At 43.3% G+C, this 21,940-nt stretch overlaps 1 protein-coding gene across 3 annotated transcripts in view; it reads right to left on the bottom strand.

The window, feature by feature from the left end:
* The window catches only part of LOC128351233 (carboxypeptidase B-like), a 191,028-nt gene that overhangs the window by 1,354 nt on the left and 167,734 nt on the right, over nt 1–21,940 (bottom strand). For all 3 annotated transcript variants that reach the window (XM_053310572.1, XM_053310569.1, XM_053310571.1), the window contains 5 exons: nt 18,705–18,806; nt 14,392–14,502; nt 13,766–13,856; nt 10,077–10,279; nt 282–366 (listed from right to left, as the gene is read on the bottom strand). In XM_053310572.1, coding sequence (XP_053166547.1) covers nt 282–366; nt 10,077–10,279; nt 13,766–13,856; nt 14,392–14,502; nt 18,705–18,806 — 592 coding nt within the window. The remainder of the gene's footprint in view (nt 1–281; nt 367–10,076; nt 10,280–13,765; nt 13,857–14,391; nt 14,503–18,704; nt 18,807–21,940) is intronic.

Genomic DNA, 21,940 nt, shown 5'->3' with positions numbered 1-21,940 from the left:
GCAAATGCAGGAATGGCAGGGAATATAAGGACAAGATCTGTCATTGGGGCAGCTTCTGGTGAACATAATATGCACGTGTTTAGTGCATCTTAAAAAACAAAAACGCTATCTCAGCAATGCAATGCAGTTGCGGGGCCAAAACTGCAGGATAAGTACAACATGCTCAGGAAACCTAGCATTGTATCATAGGTGCTTCTATTTCTCAGAAGCTTCTGCCTATACTTTTTGTTTAACGCTAGAACACTGAAATTGTGAAGGTGGGAGTCAACTGTAATACTCACAGATTGTTGTCGCTCCTGGACCATATGTGTATTTGGTGCCATGCACTGTAGCTAGTTCTTTGACGGCAGCTTTAGCCAGGCCATTCTACAGGGAGAAAGCAGGCAATATCAGGTGACTGACAATGTGAACCAAGTGGCTTGATGGTTTCGTTTTAGAAAGAGAAGCCATGTGTCTTTTTTAAAAAAAACAACTCCCAAGGAATTCTGCTGATGTCAATGAGAGTGCTGTGGAGGAAGACAGTAAACGTGCACATCTTATCTGTCTATCTGGGTCACGCTCAGGACTCATCAAAGCATTTGGAGAAGCTGCTTATTCTGTACACTGTGACTATAAAAAAAGGGCAACCCCAGTCTGTTTGGTATAATATGCATGCTCTCACACATGGACACACATACTGGCAGCACTGGCTGTCAATATGTTTCTGAGTGAAATACAAACTGCTGGTCATTTTTTCTAAAAGTATTTTAAAAGTTGTTTTAAAATAAATAAAGTTGTTTTCTAAAAGTATTTTAATTGGTTTTAAATGGTTTTAATTGTTTTAAAATTGTTTTTAATATTGTTCTTAGCACTATGTTTTCAACTGTGGGTTTTTATGTCTTTTAAAAGTTGTTGTACACCGCCCATAGCCTCTGGATGGAGCAGTTAATAAATGTAATAAATTACCTAGAAAACTCTGAATGACTTAGGTCCAGGGTACTCCCCTTCTTTGTCATGAACCCTTCCGCCTATTAAGATCATCTAGGGAAGTCCAGTTACACTGGCCACCGGTTCGTCTGGTAGCGACTCAGTGCTGGGCCTTCTCTGGGGCTGCCCCAGGGCTTTGGAATGCACTCCCTATCAAAACAAGAGCGTCCTCATCTCTGACTGCTTTTAAAAAGACCCTTAAGACACATCTGTTTTCTCAGGCTTTTAATTAAAACTAATTCTAAACTGCTTAGTTGTTATCCAGTGAAATTATGTTAATTGTTTCCCTTTGTGAATTGTTTTTAAATTGTTTTTGTTCTGTGAAAGCATTTTATTTTATTTTTTATATTGTGATTTGGATTGTGTACACACCACCTAGAGATGTATATATCAGGTGGTATATAAATATGATAAACAAACAAACAAACAAACAGATTCCTATAGTAAGTTCAATGGTAACTAGGGTTTTCAGACCCAAACCTGATGACAAACCTATCTATGTTTAGATAGGTGTTGTATTCTGTCTAGTTATATTTTATGCTTCAATGGGAGAATGGGGGTAGTGTAGAGAATGTGGTGGGGTGGAGACAGAAAGGAAAAGGGAGGGAAAGGAGAAAGAGAAAATGGAGTTGTTGCTGAATAAACATTTAGTTAAATCTACATAATTTTTCTTTGTATTTACGAGGGAAGCTGCTATAAAGCATTAGGTTCTAAAGGTTTGTGTACCTACAATTTTTTGCCTGTTCTCTTACTTTGCTTTCCAAAAACTTTAAAAAATGTCTTAGCCTAATACAGCAGGCTTACATTCCTTAATTATTTCTTCTCTTTCAAATCACGCTATTACAGTTCAGATGTACAGATAGTAGATGACATTTTCAAAAACCACATGCTTATCTCCACATGTTTATCCACATGATAAACCACATGTTTATCTCCCATTCTTATCAGATTTTCAAGTTTCCATCCTCAAGATAAATACACTAAACCTTCTGCTTTTTGACAGTTTGTAGTTTAGGGGCAATAGCTCTTTCATTCAGTTGCTTGGGTCTCTTGTCCAAGTTTGCCTTAGTACAATTGCTGGAGGTTCAAATTTATTCTAAGACCCGGCATCAAATGGATGCTGTTTGAGCCAAACTATTATAGCAACATCTAGCACACAGATCTTTACGATGGAACGGGGGGGGGGGGAGGAGGATTGACACTAAACTGAACAATCCACGTCAGGCATTGATATCTGGCAATCTGATCATACAACCGCTATGCAGGGGTGTAGCTATAACTGAGTGCAAGGGTTCAAAGAACCCGGGTCCCCCAGCTCCTGAGGCCTCCCCCCCCCGCAGCTCCACACCTCCATATTTTCTTCATTACGTCCGTCACTCTGAGGGGCCTCCAGAGAGAGGGGTGAACACGGGCCCCCTCTCCCCTAGCTACACTCCTGCTGCAATGTATGGGCAGTTGTTCCTATCACTATGCCAATATTAATTTCAATTATTTATTTGTATTATTTATACCCTGCACCTTCAGTAAACAATTACTCTCACGGTGGCATTATAACATATACAAATGATAATATACAAATGACAATAATAATAAATAATAGTAACGGTAATCAGATCCTAATGAGACCATGGGATATTATCTGACTCTGTTTCCTGTTCTGTAAGACTGTGCAACATGGATTTGATATGCTTCTTTCCTAGTGTGATTGTGATAAACTTCACTTTTCTGAAGTGCAGGGCAGATTCCCATAGCACACCATACTTCTACGCTAGAGATTTTCAAATGGTGGCTGGATGCAGAGGTGCACCTAGGTAATTTTGGAGCCAGGACCTAAAGGTCTTTGGAGGCTCCTCCTCCTCTGCAAATTAAGCATCATCATTAGTTAAGCAACATCATCACCCACACCACCCAGGACAGACTAAAGAGGATTTAGGGGCCTCCAGGGGCTGTGGAGGCCCTAGACTTCGGCCCTGAAGTCCAGGGGTAAGAGCGCTTCTGGCCGGATGGCCACTTGTCAGGGATGCTTAGCACTTTCTGGCACTGAGCAGGGGATAGATCTAGAAGTCCTCTAAGGTTCATTCCAACCCTCAAATTCTAAACTGCATGACCAGCCTAGACTATTCATGCAGTCTAGCATGTACACAGCTCTGGGCTCTTTGGAGGAAGTGTGGGATATAAACTAACTAATTAACTATCTAACTAACTATCTTACTAACTAACTAACCAAATTCTGACACCAACAGTAGCTAGCCAGATCCCCGAGGAAGCTCTTTTAAGAGGAGATGCCTTAATCAGTTGTCTGCTTCAGTATCTTATAATTAAAGATACAATGCCTTTGTATATGGAGGTTCCATTTTAACTTTCATGGCTGATGTCTGTTGCTGGCTTGCAAATGTAGCATATTTATTTTATTTTATTTTATTTTTATATCTGTAACAAATTGAAGGAATTGAGGTAGACATTTATCATGCTTCAAGAACTGCTCCCTTCTGTTACCCATATAAATATATCATTGTCTACTGTGCATAAGTGGACATATTCCTGAAAAGGAAGCAGAGCATCTAAAAGCCCATGTCATGATTATGATAATACCTATTAAGTAGGGGGGAAATCAGAAAAAAAAAGTTTATACAGCTAGAACAAAGAACTGATGTCTGGAAATGACTTCACTGAGACTGCCTGGGTTTTTACAGAGAAATCAGATATTTTATTTTCAGACTGTTGACATTTACAACCAGGTATCCACCACTCTACCGGATTCCAAGAACCTTTTTGTCCTCATACAAGCACAAATAAGGACTGAACAAATTGGACTCATTTCTGTTGGAACAGATGGGAACATGGGATGATCTAATCAAAGACTAAGGCCAAAGTATGAGCGAATTCAAAATGCAGTCTGAAATGTTTTTGAAAAAAGTGATTAAATATATACAGACTTTTACTAGCAATATAAATATTAAGAAAGAGCTGTAGGAAAGTCTGTTTGCAATGACAAGAAGGCCAGTTGGTCCTCACCAAAGTTTTTAATTTAAGGGTTATGAGAAGGAAGATCTCTTTAATCAGGAAAGTCACATTTTTAATATTATTGTGTGCGTGTGCATGCATGTGTTGTATGCATGGAAGTGTCAGGGGTGCAATAAAATGAATTCTTGAAGGAGTTGTGAAATGCAGGGAATGTTCTTTTCGTGAATGATACATTTCTTCCAAGAAACTAGCATGAAAGTATTGTGTAACTTCAGTGAGAATTCTAGAGTGGACCCAGTTTCTGCTGCCTTGGGGGCAGGGTGCCATTATCTTTGGTATACAACCTATTAAACACAGATATACTCGGTCTGAGTGCTAGTCTCTTTGCAGAAAAAATATGAGCATCAGATTAAAACAAAAATAGAAATGTATAACAACACGTACTGGAAAAAACCAGGAATGACTCACAGTTCTAATGAGTGTATCTAGAGAAATGAAAGGGAGGAGTCTTTTTGGAATCTCCATTCTGAAGCAACTGGCGATTTGGTAGGCCTTAGTGCAATTTAGACTAGCCTGAAGGTTTTTTTAAAGGTTTTTTATGATGGCGCAGTGGTAAAACTGCCGCCCTGTAACCAGAAGGTTACCAGTTCGATCCTGACCAGGGGCTCAAGGTTGACTCAGCCTTCCATCCTTCCGAGGTCGGTAAAATGAGTACCCAGAATGTTGGGGGGCAATATGCTAAATCATTGTAAACCACTTAGAGAGCTTCCAGCTATAGAGCGGTATATAAATGTAAGTGCTATTGCTATAAACAATGAGGCGACTCTCACGATCAGTGAGACTCGCCAGATGGGGAGAGGGATGGGGTTAGGCGGAGAGAGCGAGCAAGCCTGCAGCCCTGGGTGGCCAGATCGGCTGCCCACACGACTACGGATTGGCCACCCACACGACTGCCGGCTCGGTCACGGAGCCAGACGGGGCTGCGGGGATTGGGGGCTGCGCGGCCCCTGGAAGTTGCAGGATGCCCCGTGCAAGAGACACCCCCGAGCCTGGGAGGCTGCTTGCAGCCTCTCGGTCGGGGGCCTACTTGTGTGTTACCGCGCTTTGCAGCGACACACGAGCAGAACACTGAGGTTAATGGAGCGGTCGCTCCGTTAACCTCGGCTAAGGGGAGAGGTAGTTTTGGCAGTTTGCTGCCAGGAGCGGCACGGTTCCTGTCACAGCACATGATCGCCAAAAAGCGGGCTAGGCCCCTTAGCCCGCTTTTCGACGATCGTGAGAATCGCCTCAATGATTGCTCATAACAAAGGAACCAGATACCCCTGCTTTGTACCACTATAATGTTTTCAGTGGGATATGTTCTGTCTTCATGTGCTTTTCAGGAGACAGCAGAGATATGTCTCCTGAAAAGCAGTTTATTTGATGTAAACCGCCCTGAACCATTTGGAAGGGTGGTATATCAATCAATCAATCAACCAAACAAACAAATAAACTCTTTGATGTTTTAACATTTTAAAGCTTTGTTTATGGTAATTTTAATTTTGGTTGGATTGTAAACTGCCCTGAGATTTCATAAAGGTTGGTATTTAAATGTGACACACACATCCACACACACACATATCCAGGGACTTAGGCAGTTATAACTGCCCCTAAAGGGAGGGTCCTCATGAAGAATCCCATAGAAGCCAAGAGAAAAAAGATTAATCTCTATTTTAATTAATCTCTATATTAATTTCTATTCTGGTGGCCTTTCTCTGCAAGGCCACCAGAAGTTGACTTTTTAAAAGTAAGGCGACTCAAGGCAGTCAGGGCATAATGCATGTTGCACAACCACACTAAGCAACTAGTCTCCCCGCTCGCTGCAACATTACCTTTAGAACTATCAGATCATTGTGATTTTTAATGAAACCCACACATATGTTAGGGCTTTGGAGTACTCTGCACCATCCCTTTGAAATTGCATGGATGTGGCTTCTCCCCACCTGCTCATCACTGAGAAGCTCTGCAAACCTCGAGTGCAGGACATGGCAGTAGGTTGTGTGGGGAATGCTGAGAATTCCTCATAGAGCTCTGTGGGAAAGTGCTTAAAAGGACTACCTCTCCCAGCGTCCCACATACAACCTCCTGCCATTCCCCAAATCCCATCCTAGCGATCATTGGGACTGGATGGGGCTCTGCTTGCCACAAAAGATGCCCTCCACACTGGAAGCACACAATACTTCATGAAGACAGGCATGTAGGGAGTGGTTACCTCTATAGAGTTCCCAAGGGGTGGTGCACTAAAGCACAGCCCCAAGATATATATTGGGACTGTGGAATCAGGTGACCTCAGGGTGTGGTGGAAAAAACTTCCTGGCAGCCATTCAAGAAATGAAAGGAGAGATGACTGGATGGATGAGTGTCCTGAGTAGGCCAGCATTGAGGCTATGGGCCAAGCAGCAGGGCAAGAGTATTTCTCTTTCCCTACTGCTTCCTATCCATCCCCTGACGGGTAACTGAGCTATGCAGTCCTCTCCCCTCCCTCCCTCTTTGGCAGAAGCAGGGCAGAAGAGGATGTAGGGGGCAACAGACTGGGGGAAGCAGGGCACATCTACTGCCTCCAAATCTGCCCCCAAATCTGAGGGAGGGGAGAGGACTGCATAGCTCAGTTACCCGTCAGGGGATGGATAGGAAGCAGTAGGGAAAGAGAAATACTCAACCTGCTTCATGGCTGCTACCTGAGGGAAACAGAGCCCACTTGAATCCCTGCACCAACTTGGAAGTGTACTTTCCCAGCATCCTGCCCAGTGCTGCTTTGCTGCTAGAGCTCATGGGAGAGGGCCCCATCTCTCTTACTGGGCCTTCCCAGAACTAAGAAAAGTGCAGAACTGTGTGGAGATCAGCACCGTGAGAAATGGCTCTCACATTGTTTATATGTACAGTTATTGTGAACCGCGCAGATAGACAAGCGGGAAGTCAATATTTACTTATGTGTAGAATTAGAGAAATGAATGCAATTTGAACGTAAAAGCTACTGTAAAATCCAATAAAAATTTAAAATGGAGAAAAAATGGCTCTCACATTGAAATCTTTTTGCCCAAATGGCCCCCCACTAGCTCACTGACCTACATGATTCTGCAAATGATTGCTACAAATGGCAAGATCCCCTCTGGTTGTGACACATATGGAAAGTACCCACTTTCTGCTAAGATATTTTAGGTAGGTAAGTTGGGCTGTGAACTGAATAAAAACTAACTTAACATTTAACGGTTTAACTATCGACATTTTAATCAATCAAAGGTAAATCTGTAAAAGCCCAGTAACAGTACCTTCCTGAAGCTCTTAAAAATTGGAGAGATTCTCTTAAGTGCTAAGTAATTTACAGTTGCAAACTATCTACTGGTTTCGGATACAAAGCAGAAGGAAAATCCATCTTTAGGTTTATTTTTAATCAAATCTGGCAGAGGTAAAAGCTACACTGTAGTATGATTTAAGCATGTTAACATGTGACAACTATAATGTGTAAACAGACCCAAACCAAGGTATCCTAGGAGCAAAATATCTAGTCATATTTGGGCATCATCCAGCAAACACGAAGGAATCCTGAACCTGAAATAAGTAGTATGTGACCTTGGTTTGGCCAGAATCCAGTCCAAGGAACTATGCAACTAGTTCCTCACACCAAGGGGACTTTGGGCTTATGTTTTTTGAATATCATACCACATGGCAAACTATTTTTGAAACTGGATTTTCAAACACAGTTTGTGATACAGCATGGGAGTTTGCTATTCAAAGGAAAAAAGTCAACATTCCCACTGGTCAAGCCCAAACCCTTAAGGACACTTTAAAGTAGCTTTTTGGATACTGGCCTATACTTCCCTTTTGATTTAGACCAAACAACAATTTGTGAAGTTAGAAACAGTTTGTCAGAATAAAAAGCAAACAGAGTGAGGGGGAAATGTCTCCAGTCCTCTGGAATCATCACAATGAAAACTCCTTGGCTTGAGGAATAAGGCAATCTAGCGTAGCAAAACAAAACAAAACAAAAATCCTCATTTAAATGGAAAAAGAGGGTAGCGTTGCCAGATGTACAAGGCAAAACCATCACACTGTCCTTACTTTTCATATTTGCCTCAAAATCCTGATATTTCCACCTGGGAGCCATCATAAATCTGTCAATTCAACAGCAGTGTAGCAGTGTTTTTTTGCTTTGGCCTTGGACTTCTGGCAGCGGAAAGAGAGAACTAAAATGCTTGATTTTTAAAAATGGTTTGTTTATCATGTTGTGTTTAGTGCCAGTAACATCTACTCATTAATATTCCACAGCACTGAAGTAATTTTCTTCTGAGAATTTTATTGCTCTTAAAAAAACCCCACACAGATGAAAATAAAGAAAAGAAACATGTTTTTTATAAAACAAGTAATGCTCCTAGACTTTGAGTGTTGCAAAGATCTGTCTTGAGCATGGCTTAGGAATTGATGGTATTGCTATGCATCAGCCAAGCTAGAAAACAAATTCCTGTTCTCATGGTGTCCCTTTATAGGGACACAATGAAGGCTGATAGCAACTTGGACAGAATAACTGGAAATGGGAAGCTGCTATTTCCCCGTGCCATTATACTTCCTCAGTAGTATTTAGTTCTCAGCTGGAGTTAAATCAGAGCTAAGTCACAAAAGTAATAGGAGGCATTTTATATAATGAAATATAGAGTAAATTTACTCCAGACTGTACGTGCAAGCATGCTTATATGCTCATCATTCTTAACACTGTGGGCCACTTTTGCTTGTTAAATGCGGTTGCTCACTTGATGGTGGGAGAGCTGGTCTTGTGGTAGCAAGCATGCATTGTCCCCTTTGCTAAGCAGGGTCCACCCTGGTTTGTGTTTGAATGGGAGACGACATGTGAGCACTGTAAGATATTCCCTTCAGGTGATGGGGTTGCTCTGGGAAGAACACTAGCAAGCTTGCATGCCCTGGCATCTCCAAAATAGCCTGAGAGAGACTCCTGCCTGCAACCTTGGAGAAGCTGCAGCCAGTCTGTGTAGACAATACTGAGCTAGATGAACCAATGGTCTGAGTCGGTGTAAGGCAGCTTCCTGTGTTCCTATGTTTATATAATTTCTTAAGTGGCTGTATGAATAAAAGCCATTTTGAAATTTTGCAAATAGTGTATAGGACACAGTTGATTGTGGGGGAGAGAAAGACAGCACCCAGATGGTTCTTCACTTGTGGTTGGGAAGGAGTGGGTGAGGGGCCATGTCTCCTGCCCTCAGCTATTGAGTGTTTCATTCACCAGCTGGGTGTGAGAGGAGGTCAAGGAGGTGCTCTGAGGGATGGGGCGCCATGGCACTCCCCCTACCCCGACCCAGTGTGTGTCCCCCCCTTGTCCAATTGTGGCTTCACCACTATGAGTGAGCTGTTGCTCAATCAACATCCTGTTCTCTTGAGTGGATGCTCTCATCTTGGGAGATGTCCAACTCCTGATCATGATTGTACTTGACTGTGATTGCTGTCATACCTGACCTTACCTGACTGACTGGACCAGGCACTGTTCTGTCATGCTCTGCCCTGCCCTACCATGGGACATCTTGCTCTGGTTTGCACCCAGAGCAGGACGATCAGGCTGATACATCTTTTAACTTGGGAGCAGGGAGTAAGGCACTGGTTTGAGGTCCCTAGTACCTTGCAGACATGAAGGAGTCAACATATGTGCTAAGTACATTTAAATGTGGTGTGGCACAGTGGAATACTTATATGGGTAAATGCTTTACCCATGACCTGTGCCACATACAAATTGGACATCACAGAGGCTATCTAATCAACCTTATTGTCCTCAATGTAAAAGGAAATTTCAACAACAAAATCTGAAAAGAAAAAAAAAAGGAGCGACAGGCCAGTTCATGGATAGATCATTTAAGTGCCCTCTGTTTTAGTGGATTTCATTCCTCTTTAAATTAATTTCTGTCATTTGTCTCCATATAGGCCCTGTCTGATTATAACTCAGTCCTTTTAAACTTTCAAAGTGTAAGTTAAAAACTCATGCTGAGATACATTTGAAAACCAGGTTGACTTAGCAAAAGGAAGGAAATACATTGTAAAAAATTAAAATAAATCACCACAAACATTTTAACTTTAGAGTAATTGACAGTCATTTTGTTGTGACTTACCAATTCCACATTGTCCTTTGTTACATCATAAGTATAAGAATATGGATACAGTAGCATTTGGGAATAAGAGTGTATGGTCAGGTAAGCTTTAATTGTTGAGAGGTGTCCACGGATGAAATCAGCCAAGGCCTTGGTCTCCTTTTCAGATTCAGGTGCACTGCCACAAAAAGTATCATCACATGGTCTTTTTGAAGCCCCAGTGCCTATTTGCAGAAGTGGGGAAAAAAGCACGAATGGTTCATGCCTCAAGCATAAGAGAAGCATTGACAATTGCTATTGCCCTAGATGTTGGCAGAAGCAAATCCTTGAAGCTTCCTGACCACTGAGAACATGGCTTAATGGTCTAAAAGGCTAGCTACACTTATCTGTAACTGTATGTAATGGTGAAGCCCTATTCTAACCCACCCTTTTAAGAAATGCAAATTCAGAGGGGCGGAGGTGCCTTTCCACCACTTCTCCACTCCAAATAGCCCTCAAAATTCATGTTTATTCCTGTCCTTCTCTCAAAATCTCCCAAATCCTGCTCTTCTTAAGCACGCACACAAAAACCGCAGCACTGAGACTCTGTTCAACGTGTTTGTTCATAGTTAGCTCCTCTGATATGAAAGCGGATTATTGTAACAAGAAAGAGATCAGAAGACAGATAGGCTGAATGGGCCTAATAGGCTAGCTGGAAGAATTAATAATAATAATAATAATAATAATAATAATAATAATAATAATTTGATTTCTATACCTCCCTTCCAAAAATGGCTCAGGGCGGTTTACAAAGAGAAATAACAAACAAATAAGATGGCTCCCTGTCCCCAGAGGGCTCACATTCTAAAAAGAAACATAAGACACACACCAGCAACAGTCACTGGAAGTACTGTGCTGGGGGTGGATAGGGCCAGTTACTCTCCCCCTGCTAAATAAAGAGAATCACCACGGTAAAAGGTGCCTCTTTGCCCAGTTAGCAGACTGCACAGTCCTTGGAAGGTAACCTAAAGGTTCAGAAAGAAGCTAGTCATAAGGCTGTTCCCACACTATCTCTGCATTATGGACCACATTCACACATAATGCCAAACTGCAGTTGAAGGGGCCAGCAGCTCCATGAATACTATGTGTGAATGTGAGCAATTGGAGGTAGATGTGGCGATGAAACTGAGGGTTCAGATTTGGAATTCCAATGGAAATCTCAAATTAGAACTCCATTGGAACTAGGGTTGAACTGAGTTTCATTGCTGCAACCCGAGGTTAGAAACAACCTGCAGTACGTCCAAATGCAGAACCACAAACTGAATCCCCTGTAGATGGAGTTGAGGGAGAAAGCTCCTCCCTCAACTCTGGCATGATTGGCTGTGCAGGCTGTCCTTCAGTCAAGAAGGAAGCCTGCACAGCCAGTTCCCCCTGATCCCTGCCGTCTCACTGATGACAGAGAGGACACTGATGGCAGTTACGTCCAATTTTGGAAGGGAGAGTGAGAGGAGGGGGCACCGAACCTCGGGTCCATTGGACATGCAGTTCCACATAATGTGCAAATGCGACAATTGTCTGTGGCCCACATGATGGGCAGCTGTCTGCTTTATTCCTCTGCCCCAGAGTTGCTCCAAGCTCAGATGAGGGTTGTGTGATTGGGAGATTTCCACTGCCTCAATATTAACTTCTTGGCTACCAGCAGGCTCCGCCATAGCCATTGTTTTTGGAACCGGGTTTAAATGTTTTAATAATAATAATAATAATAATAATAATAATAGTCCCCAGTCATATGGAAGAACCCCCAACACTATGTGCAGGTCCTTCAGTGGAAGGGATGAGTCCAGTACTAAGTTAATTCACATGACAACCTCCCTCCAAAAGCCTTGCCATATGGAACAATCCCAGTACATGTGCATTAAATTGGCATGAGGATTGCTGCATCTCCAACAGTTGCTATTTGGGGACATTTTCAATTGCTTAAGATGTAGAATGGTCCAACAGATCATGAAAATAACCTTATGTCGGGCTGCTGGTATTGTAGGGGATTGGTAATGAGAGTGTTTAAGATATCTAGAGCCCAGCTCTTCCCAACCCTCTAAGGGTTTCAGTTCTGCTAGCTCCACTTGAGCCCATTCCAGCCTTTCCCCTTCCATGCTGGTTCGCCAATGATTAGCTTGTGCTATTAAAAATGTGTTATGATACAGTCTAAGATTCACTAGGTTGAAGCCCCCTTTGTCTGAAGCTAGCTGGCAATCCATGGCCTGTTATTTCCCCAGAGAAACCTCCTCACCGCTCTGTCGATTTCTCTGAAGTATCTTTGAGGAATAAGCAGTGGAAGGCCTCTTAAAATATAAAATACATATGGGCACAACATTCATCTTTATAATATTTATCTTGCCCCACAAACTCAGCGGGAGGTCAGCCCAGAGAAGGAAATCATTCTTAATCTGTGCAAGTATTTTATCTAAATTAGTCCTGGCTACCAGATTAGGTTGTTTAGTAATCAGGATTCCTAGGTATTCCAGGGAGTCACTCTTCCAGGACCAGGGCATTTCCCTACTAGAGAGAGGTAATTTTCCCATGGACATAGCTTCGGATTTGCGCCAGTTAATGTTGTATCTGGATAGGTTCCCGATTTGGTGTAGTAATTCCATAAGTTTAGGGATGGATCCCTGTGGTTTAGTCAAAAACAGGAGGGTGTCGTCTGCATATAACGCAATTTTATGTTCTTGTCCATCTACCTTGATTCCCTTAATACCTACGTCTTGCCTCACTGTGCAGGACAGGGGTTCAAGGGCCAAGTTAAAGAGCAGTGGGGATAAGGGGCAGCCCCGTCTAACCCCACACTTTAGAGAAATGGGTCCTGTCTGTTGGTCATTAGTATTAATCCTTGCTGTAGGCATTTCATAAATCGTATAATTAATACCCAGTTTAGGAAGTTGATTGGAAACCTGAATTTATTTATTTATTTATTTATTACATTTTATATCCCACTCTTCCTACAAGGAGCCCAGAGCAGTGTACTACATACTTGAGTTTCTCCTCACAACAACCCTGTGAAGTAGGTTAGGCTGAGAGAGAAGTGACTGGCCCAGAGTCACCCAGCTAGTATCATGGCCAAATGGGGATTTGAACTCGGGTCTCCCCAGTCCTAGTCCAGCACTCTAACCACTACACCATGCTGGCTTTTAATTTCTCAAGGGTTGCCAGGAGGAAATCCCTTTTCTCTCTGTGAGGAAGGGAAATACGTTTCTGCTAGCCAGTTGTGCAGCTAAATTTTTTTTTTGCAGAGTTTGGACCTAACAGCCTTATACCCCCCCACCCCCGTATATAAGATTAGAAAGAAAAGAAAAGAAAAGAAAAGAAAAAGCACCTAGGGAGACTTCCATGCATCCATACATGGAAGAAGGAAGGAAGGAAAGAAGGAAGGAAGGAAAGAAGGAAGGGGGGGGCAAGAGAAAGAGAGAGTGAGAGAGAGAGACAAGTGAAAGAAAGGTGGAAGAGAGAGAAGAGGGAAAAAAAGAAAGAAGTAAGTTTGTTTCCATGAGCATGTTTCCTGTTTGTTTCCATGAGTCTTAAGGATTTGGGGAGAGTACGCCAGGAACCTGGAATCAAACCAGAGCTGCTACTGCCCAGCTCTGGGACTTGCGAACAAGCCAGTTATAATCAGACCATTTATTTCTTTACTCTGAAGTCTCAGGGTATGTCATAACACGACAGGATATACTTACTGCACCACCCAGCATCAAAATTTCTGTTGGGATCAGTACCAATGCAAGAACTGCCGGCATTTACAGAACGAGTCTTCCTCCACATGCGAGACTGAAATGGACATTAATAATTGTAAAACTGTAAGATTATATCAGACACTGGCCACGTTAGCAAGTAACACAAAACCAGAGGCAAAGGGTAAATCTGAATGTGGGCAACTGCAGTTCCAACAGAAAATGGACCTGCAGTTTCCCTTCCCAAACTCTGACTTGTACCTTTGGTTTGTAATGAGTTTTGTCACCTGGACCTTCAGTTTAGTGGCATCAGTGTTTTGTCTGAATGCGGCACCTAATTCTGGCTGTTACTCAACTGGAGTTGAGGAAGGAATCTCCTCCTTCGCTCTGGCTGCTATTGGCTGCCGAGGCTGTCCTTCAGTCAAGAATGAAGCCCAGGCAGCCAATTTCCCCTCCTCTGTGACTGCAGAGAGGGAGCTCTCTGTGACATCTGAATTTGGATGGGAGAGCAGTGGGGTGGGTGGGGGAGGGGGATGGAGCTATGGGTCCATTGGATCTGCTGTTCCACATTATGTGTGAATGTGGCCAATATGTATTGAGCTTTTTATCCGGAAAACAAGGGTGTTACTTACCTTTGTCCAAGTATAGACATAGCCATCAATGTTCAATACGGGCAAGACATAGAAGTCCAACTTCTCCAGAAGTTCTGTCATAATGGTTTCTTTTCCATAGGTTCGAACAGCCTAAGAGTACAGACCAAAGAAATAACCTATATTATCTGGTTTCATATTCATTTTTATGACCAATTTTGGTGGAGGACAAGAAGAAGGAGGAAGAAGAGGAAGAAGTTAATAATAATAATAATAATAATAATAATAATAATAATAATACATATAAATAATGCTGAGAAGTTGCACCAGCCAAGGAACCAAAAGAACATCAAATACTTTAGATAAAACAAATACTGGGTGTGGTGAGTTCCCCCACCCCCAACTAATTAGTTTGGCAGCACAGAGTATGCAAATATCCTATATTTTTATGCCACGAGGAAGCATTGACCTCTATGAAATATTATAACATGTTATCCGGTCCTACTGGGACATTTTCCTGTTGTGTTAAAATTCAGTGTATAGCCAAGCATGCAAATTCAAGTCTAAGATGTTAAACTCTTCCAGAAAAGCATGTGTCATCGTGATTCTGAATTCTACTGGTTTCATAGCTTTATGCTATTAAAAAGTGGTCTTTGGCTAACGAGAAAATGATTTGAAGTCATGGGTTTTGTGTTTTAGGCTTTAGGCTTACTAGGATGTGTCATTGAAGTCAATGGGACTTGATGTTCCAAATAATGCATCTTTAGGACTGGGCTGTTAGTAACAAGGGGACCAATAAAGAAGGAAAGAAATCCCAGATTTAAACTATGAGAGGCTCTTGGTTGCTATCCAAGTGACAAATATGCACATATCAGTTATATTGATATAACTGAACAAGAGCCCCTGGTGGCGCAGTGGTAAAACTGCCGCCCTGTAACCAGAAGGTTACAAGTTTGATCCTGACCTCAAGGTTGACTCAGCCTTCCATCCTTCCGAGGTCGGTAAAATGAGTACCCAGAATGTTGGGGGCAATATGCTAAATCATTGTAAACCGCTTAGAGAGCTCCGGCTATAGAGCGGTATATAAATGTAAGTGCTATTGCTATTGCTATATTAAAATCAGTGGGTTATGTGTGCTGGGTTGCAGTCCAGCCACTTCCTAAAATTAGGCACCATCCAAGGGCTTTTCCAGATGGCAATAAAACACGCTCTGAAAAGAGCTTGTGAGTATATATAAGGTAAGAGTTTTCAGAGCAGCCCACAGATTCTTCTAGTCTTCTTCTGGGATCTGATGGGGAGGTGACATGGGAAGCAGACTCCCCTGAGTGATTTCTGCTGCACCACCTGTTTGACAGCTCTTGCTTTCTGTGATTATCTCACATTTGCCAGAAAAGTAGTTAGACATGTGGTGGCTTAGTCACAGAAAGAGCCACCTAATGGCTCAGCGGGGAAATAACTTGCCTAGGGAACAAGAGGTTGCTGGTTCGAATCTGCACTGGTATGTTTCCCAGAATATGGGAAACCCCTATATCGGGCAGCAGCGATATAGGAAGATGCTGAAAGGCATCATCTCATACTGCACAGGAGATGACAATGGTAAACCCCTCCTGTATTGTATCAAAGAAAACCACAGCGCTCTGTGGGTGCCAGGAGTCAATGCTGACTCAACAGCACAACTTTACCTTTAGTCACAGAAAGCAAGAGCTGGCCAACAGGTGATGCTGCAGAAATTGCACCAGGGGCCTGCTCCCCGGATGTCCTCCTCATCAGATCCCAGGAGAAAATACGAGAATGCAGAAGTCTCTGGGTGTTCTGTAAGTTCTCACCTTATACTTATTTGCAAGCTCTTTTCAAAGCACTTTTTATTGCTGTCTGGAAAAGCCTCATGGGAGGTAAAAGCTGTCTGAATTTAGAACGGATTAAGGGCAGGGCTGATAGTTGTAGTAACCTGAACTACTAAATGAAGTAACATTTTATTTTCTGCTGTGTTACTGGAAGAGATAAGGAGATCACATTCCCAAAGACGTGACTGGAGTGTCACTTTCAATTTTCAGACCTGCTTCTGCACACATATTTGAGCGGACAGGAGGGGAAGGCCTGTCACCACTGGGTGTCTGCCAGCACTATCAAGTCAAATGTTTTAGCTTACTTGATTTGGATTTTAAATGCCTGCTGCTGCTACTTCTCTGGTTTTTTCTAAAACTGTAATGCGGGAACCTTTATTAAATGAGAATCAAACAGCTGGAAGTGTCATTTTAAGGTTATTCTGTCAAAGGCAAACACGAGAACTTTACAGCTGCAAATATCATAGGGATGAAGCTTGTTCCTAACACACTACGAGTTCTCCCCCACATTCTCAAATGCCAGTGGTCACTGGCTGGTTTCCTCTATGGCAGGGCCGCTCAACTTCGGCCCTCCTGTAGATGTTGGCCTACAACTCCCATAATCCCTGGCTATTGGCCACTGTGGCTGGGATTATGGGAGTTGTAGTCCAAAAACTGCTGGAGGGCACAAGTTGAGCAGGCCTGCTCTATGGGAATAATTGAAAGTGCCACGGATTCAGGACCACTAAATAGAAGGAAAGGTGGACATTTCTCAAGGATGGGTATTCCCAGAAAACATCAGCCGGATTGCGTCAGCTGGAGATTGGAGGAAAGCACACAACTTGGTTTCCTCTTGCCAGGCCACTGTGGGCAGCAGTAAATGCTTGTATTCTCCCTTCATTGCATCCTGTTGGCTTCTAAAACAGCCATATATACATTGTCACCACACACCCCAAATGGCCTCATACCTCATTGCAAGTCACTGCAACATGTCATCCTTCTGTATTCTCAGCCTCCAAGGCACTGGCCATCCCCACAGCCTTGCTGAATCAAATACTCACAAAGTATGCACACCAGTAAATCAAAGACGAGAGCTGGTCATGTGGCAGCAAGCATGAATGGTCCCCTTTGCTAAGCAGGGTCCACCCTGGTTTACATTTGAATGGGGGACTACGTGTGTGAGCACTGAAAGCTATTCCCCTTAGGGGATGGGACCTCTCTGGGAAGAGCATCTGCATGCCTGCATGCAGAAGGTTCCAAGTTCCCTCCCTGGCATCTCCAAGATAGGGCTGAGAGAGATTCCTGCTTGCAACCTTGGAGAATCCACTGCCAGTCTGTGTAGACAGTACTGAGCTAGATGGACCTATGGACTAATGGCAGAAAAAAAGGGCTACTCCTGCCTCTTAACACCATTAATGTAATCTCTGAGTATTTTGCAGGCTGTATTTATTGGTGTATTTGAGGATAAACTTTATAAATAACAGCCAGATCAAAATATTCTAATGCTATATTTTTAAGGGGTGGCGTTAGACTATTTCTTTCTTTTGCTATTCCACTTGTTCTAGTACATTGGCCTAGTACTTCATTGGTGCATGCACCTTTCTTATATGTAACTGAATTGGGCCTTCCTTTTGCTTCTCAGAGCTCCATACTGGAAAATCATGGTATCTTTGGCACACAATACAAGGGATGTGCATGGAACTGGTGTGGGGGGGGGGCAGCTCGAAGGCAGGGGGATACCTTTAAGGGCAGGGGAGGGTGCTCTTACCTCTCCCACTGTGTTCCCCCCACTGGCGTTGCATGTTCAAAGGGTCCAGCGGGGCAGTAGCATACCTCCCTGCTGCTCCATTGCCTTGTCGGACCGGAAGTATCCGACATGCGTGTGCATGTTGCTCATGCACACGTCGGGCGTGCAAATGCGCTTCAACATGTGCATGTGCGTCTGGCACTTCCGGCCACTTCCAGTCAACTGGGCAGCAGGGTGGTATGCTGCTGCCCTACCGGACCCTTTTAACATGCAGCGCTGGTGGGGGAAATGCAGCAGCAGGGGTAAGAGAACCCTCCCCCAACCTTCAAACCAACCGAATTGCCAGTCATTTGAACCACAAAAGGGCCTCCAAACAGGTTCGTGCACATTCCTAAACAGTACACTGAGGAGCTCTTGGTGCAGAATGACAAATTCTGACAAATGTGCTTGCATTCTGTATTATGGGATGTGCTGCACAGTAGAAGGAAAAGCATCTCAAAAGCTTTGAAACGCGACTAAAAATCAAAGCATATTTATGGATCCTTAAGAGGGAAAAGGCGGATTTGGGAACCTTAAGGATAATATTATAGGAAACCAAGATTGCAGACCTTGTTGAGACTGAGCACAATAAATTGGGGCTGGGGACGATAGGAGTTATAGCTCAATAACAGTTGGAGAGCTAAGTTTGCCTACCCTTGCCATAAGGTTTTGTTTTTAACTGGGTTTCTGGGTGTGTCAATGGGCTTTGCTACTAATTTAATGTAAATAACAGTCTGCTCACCAACCTGTCTCACAAACCACTGGCAGAACGCAGGTGAGATCCATTCTCTGGCATGGAAGCCACAATCCATAAAGATGGCCTTTTTGTTTGCACCAGGCCTTCCCACCTGCAAAAAAATTAAAAAGTAAGCCATGACATGCTATACAAATCACTGGCATTCTCTCTTCGAATTGCAGCCTTAAACCTCACTTGAGATTAGCAAGAAAGAGAGCCGGGTCTCACGATCAGTGAGTTTGGTTTGTAAAGGTAAGTGGGTTTGTAAAGGTAAGTGGGTTTGTAAAGGTAAGTGGGGAGAGCAGGCTAAGCCCGCTCTCCCCACAGACGAGCAGGGTGGGAGCCCTGGGTGGCCGGATCAGCCGCCCACACAACTGCCGGCTCCGTGATGGAGCAGGGAGGGGCTGGGGAGTTCGGGGGCCGTGTGGCCCCTGGAAGCTCCAGTATGCCCTGCGCGAGTGTGCAGGGCATACTGGGGAGACCCCCTTTTCAGCCTCTCGCCGGGGGTCTACTCATGAGTAGCCACAGTGTGGAGCCGCACCACGGCTACTCACAATCCCAAAAACCAGGTTTGCGGAGGGCTCGCTCCACAAACCCAGTTAAGGGGCGGGCTACTTGAGCGGGCTACCCACTCAAGAACCACTGGACTTGCAGCCGGGCCTGGTGGTTCACACGGTTGTAGGAAATTGGGCTATCGGAGGCTAGCCCGATTTTCTACAATCGTGTGAATAGCCTCAGAGTTTCACTGGTGGAATTGCAATCCAATGCTGGATGTATGTTCTCACATCTCAAGAAAATTGCCCTGTTCAGAGTGACATATTGGAAACATATTTTATCCCTGCTGATGAGTATATATACAGGGGTGTAGCTATAATTGAGCAGATGGGTTTAAAGAACTCGGGGCCTCCCAGCTCCTGAGGGCCCCCCGCCCCCAGCTCCACCTCTCCCTACTTTCTTCACTATTTCCCTCCCTCTGCTGCCTCTCCGTTAATCCGCCAGTATTCAATTTATTGCACATAATGCAACTGAGGCTCCTTTCTGTGACCCAGTCAAAGCACTGGGCTAAGATGATGATATTTTGAAGAATTGTGCAAATCTTTCTTATTTTTTTTGTATTTATTCTAATATATTTATATACTGTCCAAAATTTGTATTTCTGGGTGGTTTACAATAAAACGGCACAAGTTAAAACAAAATTAAAATGTTAAAACATTAAAATAATGTAATTTTTTGTTTTAAAAAAAAGTTATTTATTTATTTATTTACAATTTTATCCACTCTTCCTCCAAGGAGCCCAGAGAGATGTCATGTCTGGGCTCATGCATTTCTTTATCCTCACAACAATCCTGTTAGGCTGAGAGTTAAAGTGACTGGCCCAGAGTCAGCCAGTGAGTTCCATAGCTGAATGAGGATTTGAACTCAGGTCTCCCCAGTCCTAGTCCAGCATTCTGACCACTACACTACACTGGCCTTTATTTAACTACATATGTTAAAATCTGTAAGTCTAATTAAAAGTCTGGGTGAACAAATGTGTCTGAACTGACTTCTTAAAAGTTATCAGAGATGGGGAGGCTCTTATTTCAACAGGGAGCACATTCCAAAGTCTTGGGGCAGCAATGGAAAATGCCTATCCCTGAGTAGCCACCAGATGAGCTAGTGGCAACTGCAGACAGAACTCCCCAGTTGATCTCAGTGGGGCTCATAACAATGAAGGCATTCTCTTAAATAAAGAAAAATAAAATCATACTTCCCAATGACCTACCAATACCAAATATTGCATGAACAATCCTGCCACTTAAATTAACTGAATGCATCACTTTTTACACTTGAATATGCTTGCTGAAGCAGCCACTTAATGTCGCAGCAGGGAAATGACTTGACTACCGATCCAGAGGTTGCCGGTTCAAATCCCCTCTGGTATGTTTCCGAGACTATGGGAAACACCTATATTGGGCAGCAGCGATATAGGAAGATGCTGAAAGGCATCATCTCATACTGCGTGGGAGGAGGTAATAGTAAACCCCTCCTGTATTCTACCAAAGACAACCACAGGGCTCTGTGGTCACCAGGAGTCAAAACCGACTCAATGGCACATTTTACCTTTATACCTGCTGAATGATTTAAATTTATTTTTTAGAAGAAATTCTGAATCATATTTTAACTGTTACTGTTCTCAACAGATATTTAACACTCAATAATCACAGCAATAATTCCACAATCGCATCATACCCCAAAACAGGTGGCCCTCAAATAACAGTAAGGTGGCCCTCCTCACCCTGTACAAAGCTTCCAGCTGATCCACTTCACTTGGCCCTGGACTCTCTGCCCCCCACCGCAAACCCCCTTCTTGTGGCCTAGCCCACCACATGTCCGTCACCACCATCTCCATCTTCCCTCTCTCTGCTCCTAGTCCTGGTTGCAACCCACCCAGCCACTGGAAAAGACAGAGGGCAGGAAAGTTGGAATGGCAGGAAGTGATTCAAGACACTAGGGACTAGAGGCAGGGAGAAGCAGGGTGAGTATGATGGTGGCTGGCACATGTGCATACTGTGGCCACCAAAAGAGGATTTGAGGGAGCAGGTCCAAGGCTAAGTGGGTTGATGGAGGTTCCCAACCCACCCTTCACAAGCTTTGCAAGGATGAAGATAGCAGCCGTGGCATGTCTGCAGGAAGAGGGGCTTTTCTGGGGGCGGGGGCAGGCCCAGAGCAAAGTGAAATGGGTCAGCAGAGGTGCCAATCCCATTATCTGCACCAATCTGCTGCCTTAGGCAACTGCCTCGCCCAACGTCATTAGTGGGCTGGTGCTGGAATTCATTCACCATTCCTGGACTATAAAGATCTGAAACTCTGAAACAGTGCCTTGATGCCCAAAATAAGAGTATGGCTAAATGGTTTTCTTTTGTTCACATGAACTGTATGATAGAAGCTACTCAAGAATGGAAAAGCTGATTAATTGTTTGCTTTTCATTGCCTTAAAAAAAAAAAGGATTGAAGTTTATAGATCACTTTATAGCATATAAGTTTGCAAACAACAGATGGAGTACACTATTACACAAAAGTAGATTATCATTTACCTTGCTTACAGGAATGCGGTTAAATTTATACGTGCAAACTGTCAAAGCTTTTATTACAGTCTGTGCTATTTAGAAAACCTTTACAATAAATCAAAATGCCTAAACATGTCACCATAAAGGAATTCACAAACGCTGCTTGATTTCCTAAAGCATTTATTTTTTTTAAAGAAAT

Source organism: Hemicordylus capensis, chromosome 3 (assembly GCF_027244095.1).
Source record: "Hemicordylus capensis ecotype Gifberg chromosome 3, rHemCap1.1.pri, whole genome shotgun sequence".
In the NCBI taxonomy this organism is placed as follows: domain Eukaryota; kingdom Metazoa; phylum Chordata; class Lepidosauria; order Squamata; family Cordylidae; genus Hemicordylus; species Hemicordylus capensis.
This window is presented reverse-complemented; position numbering and strand designations above follow the sequence as displayed.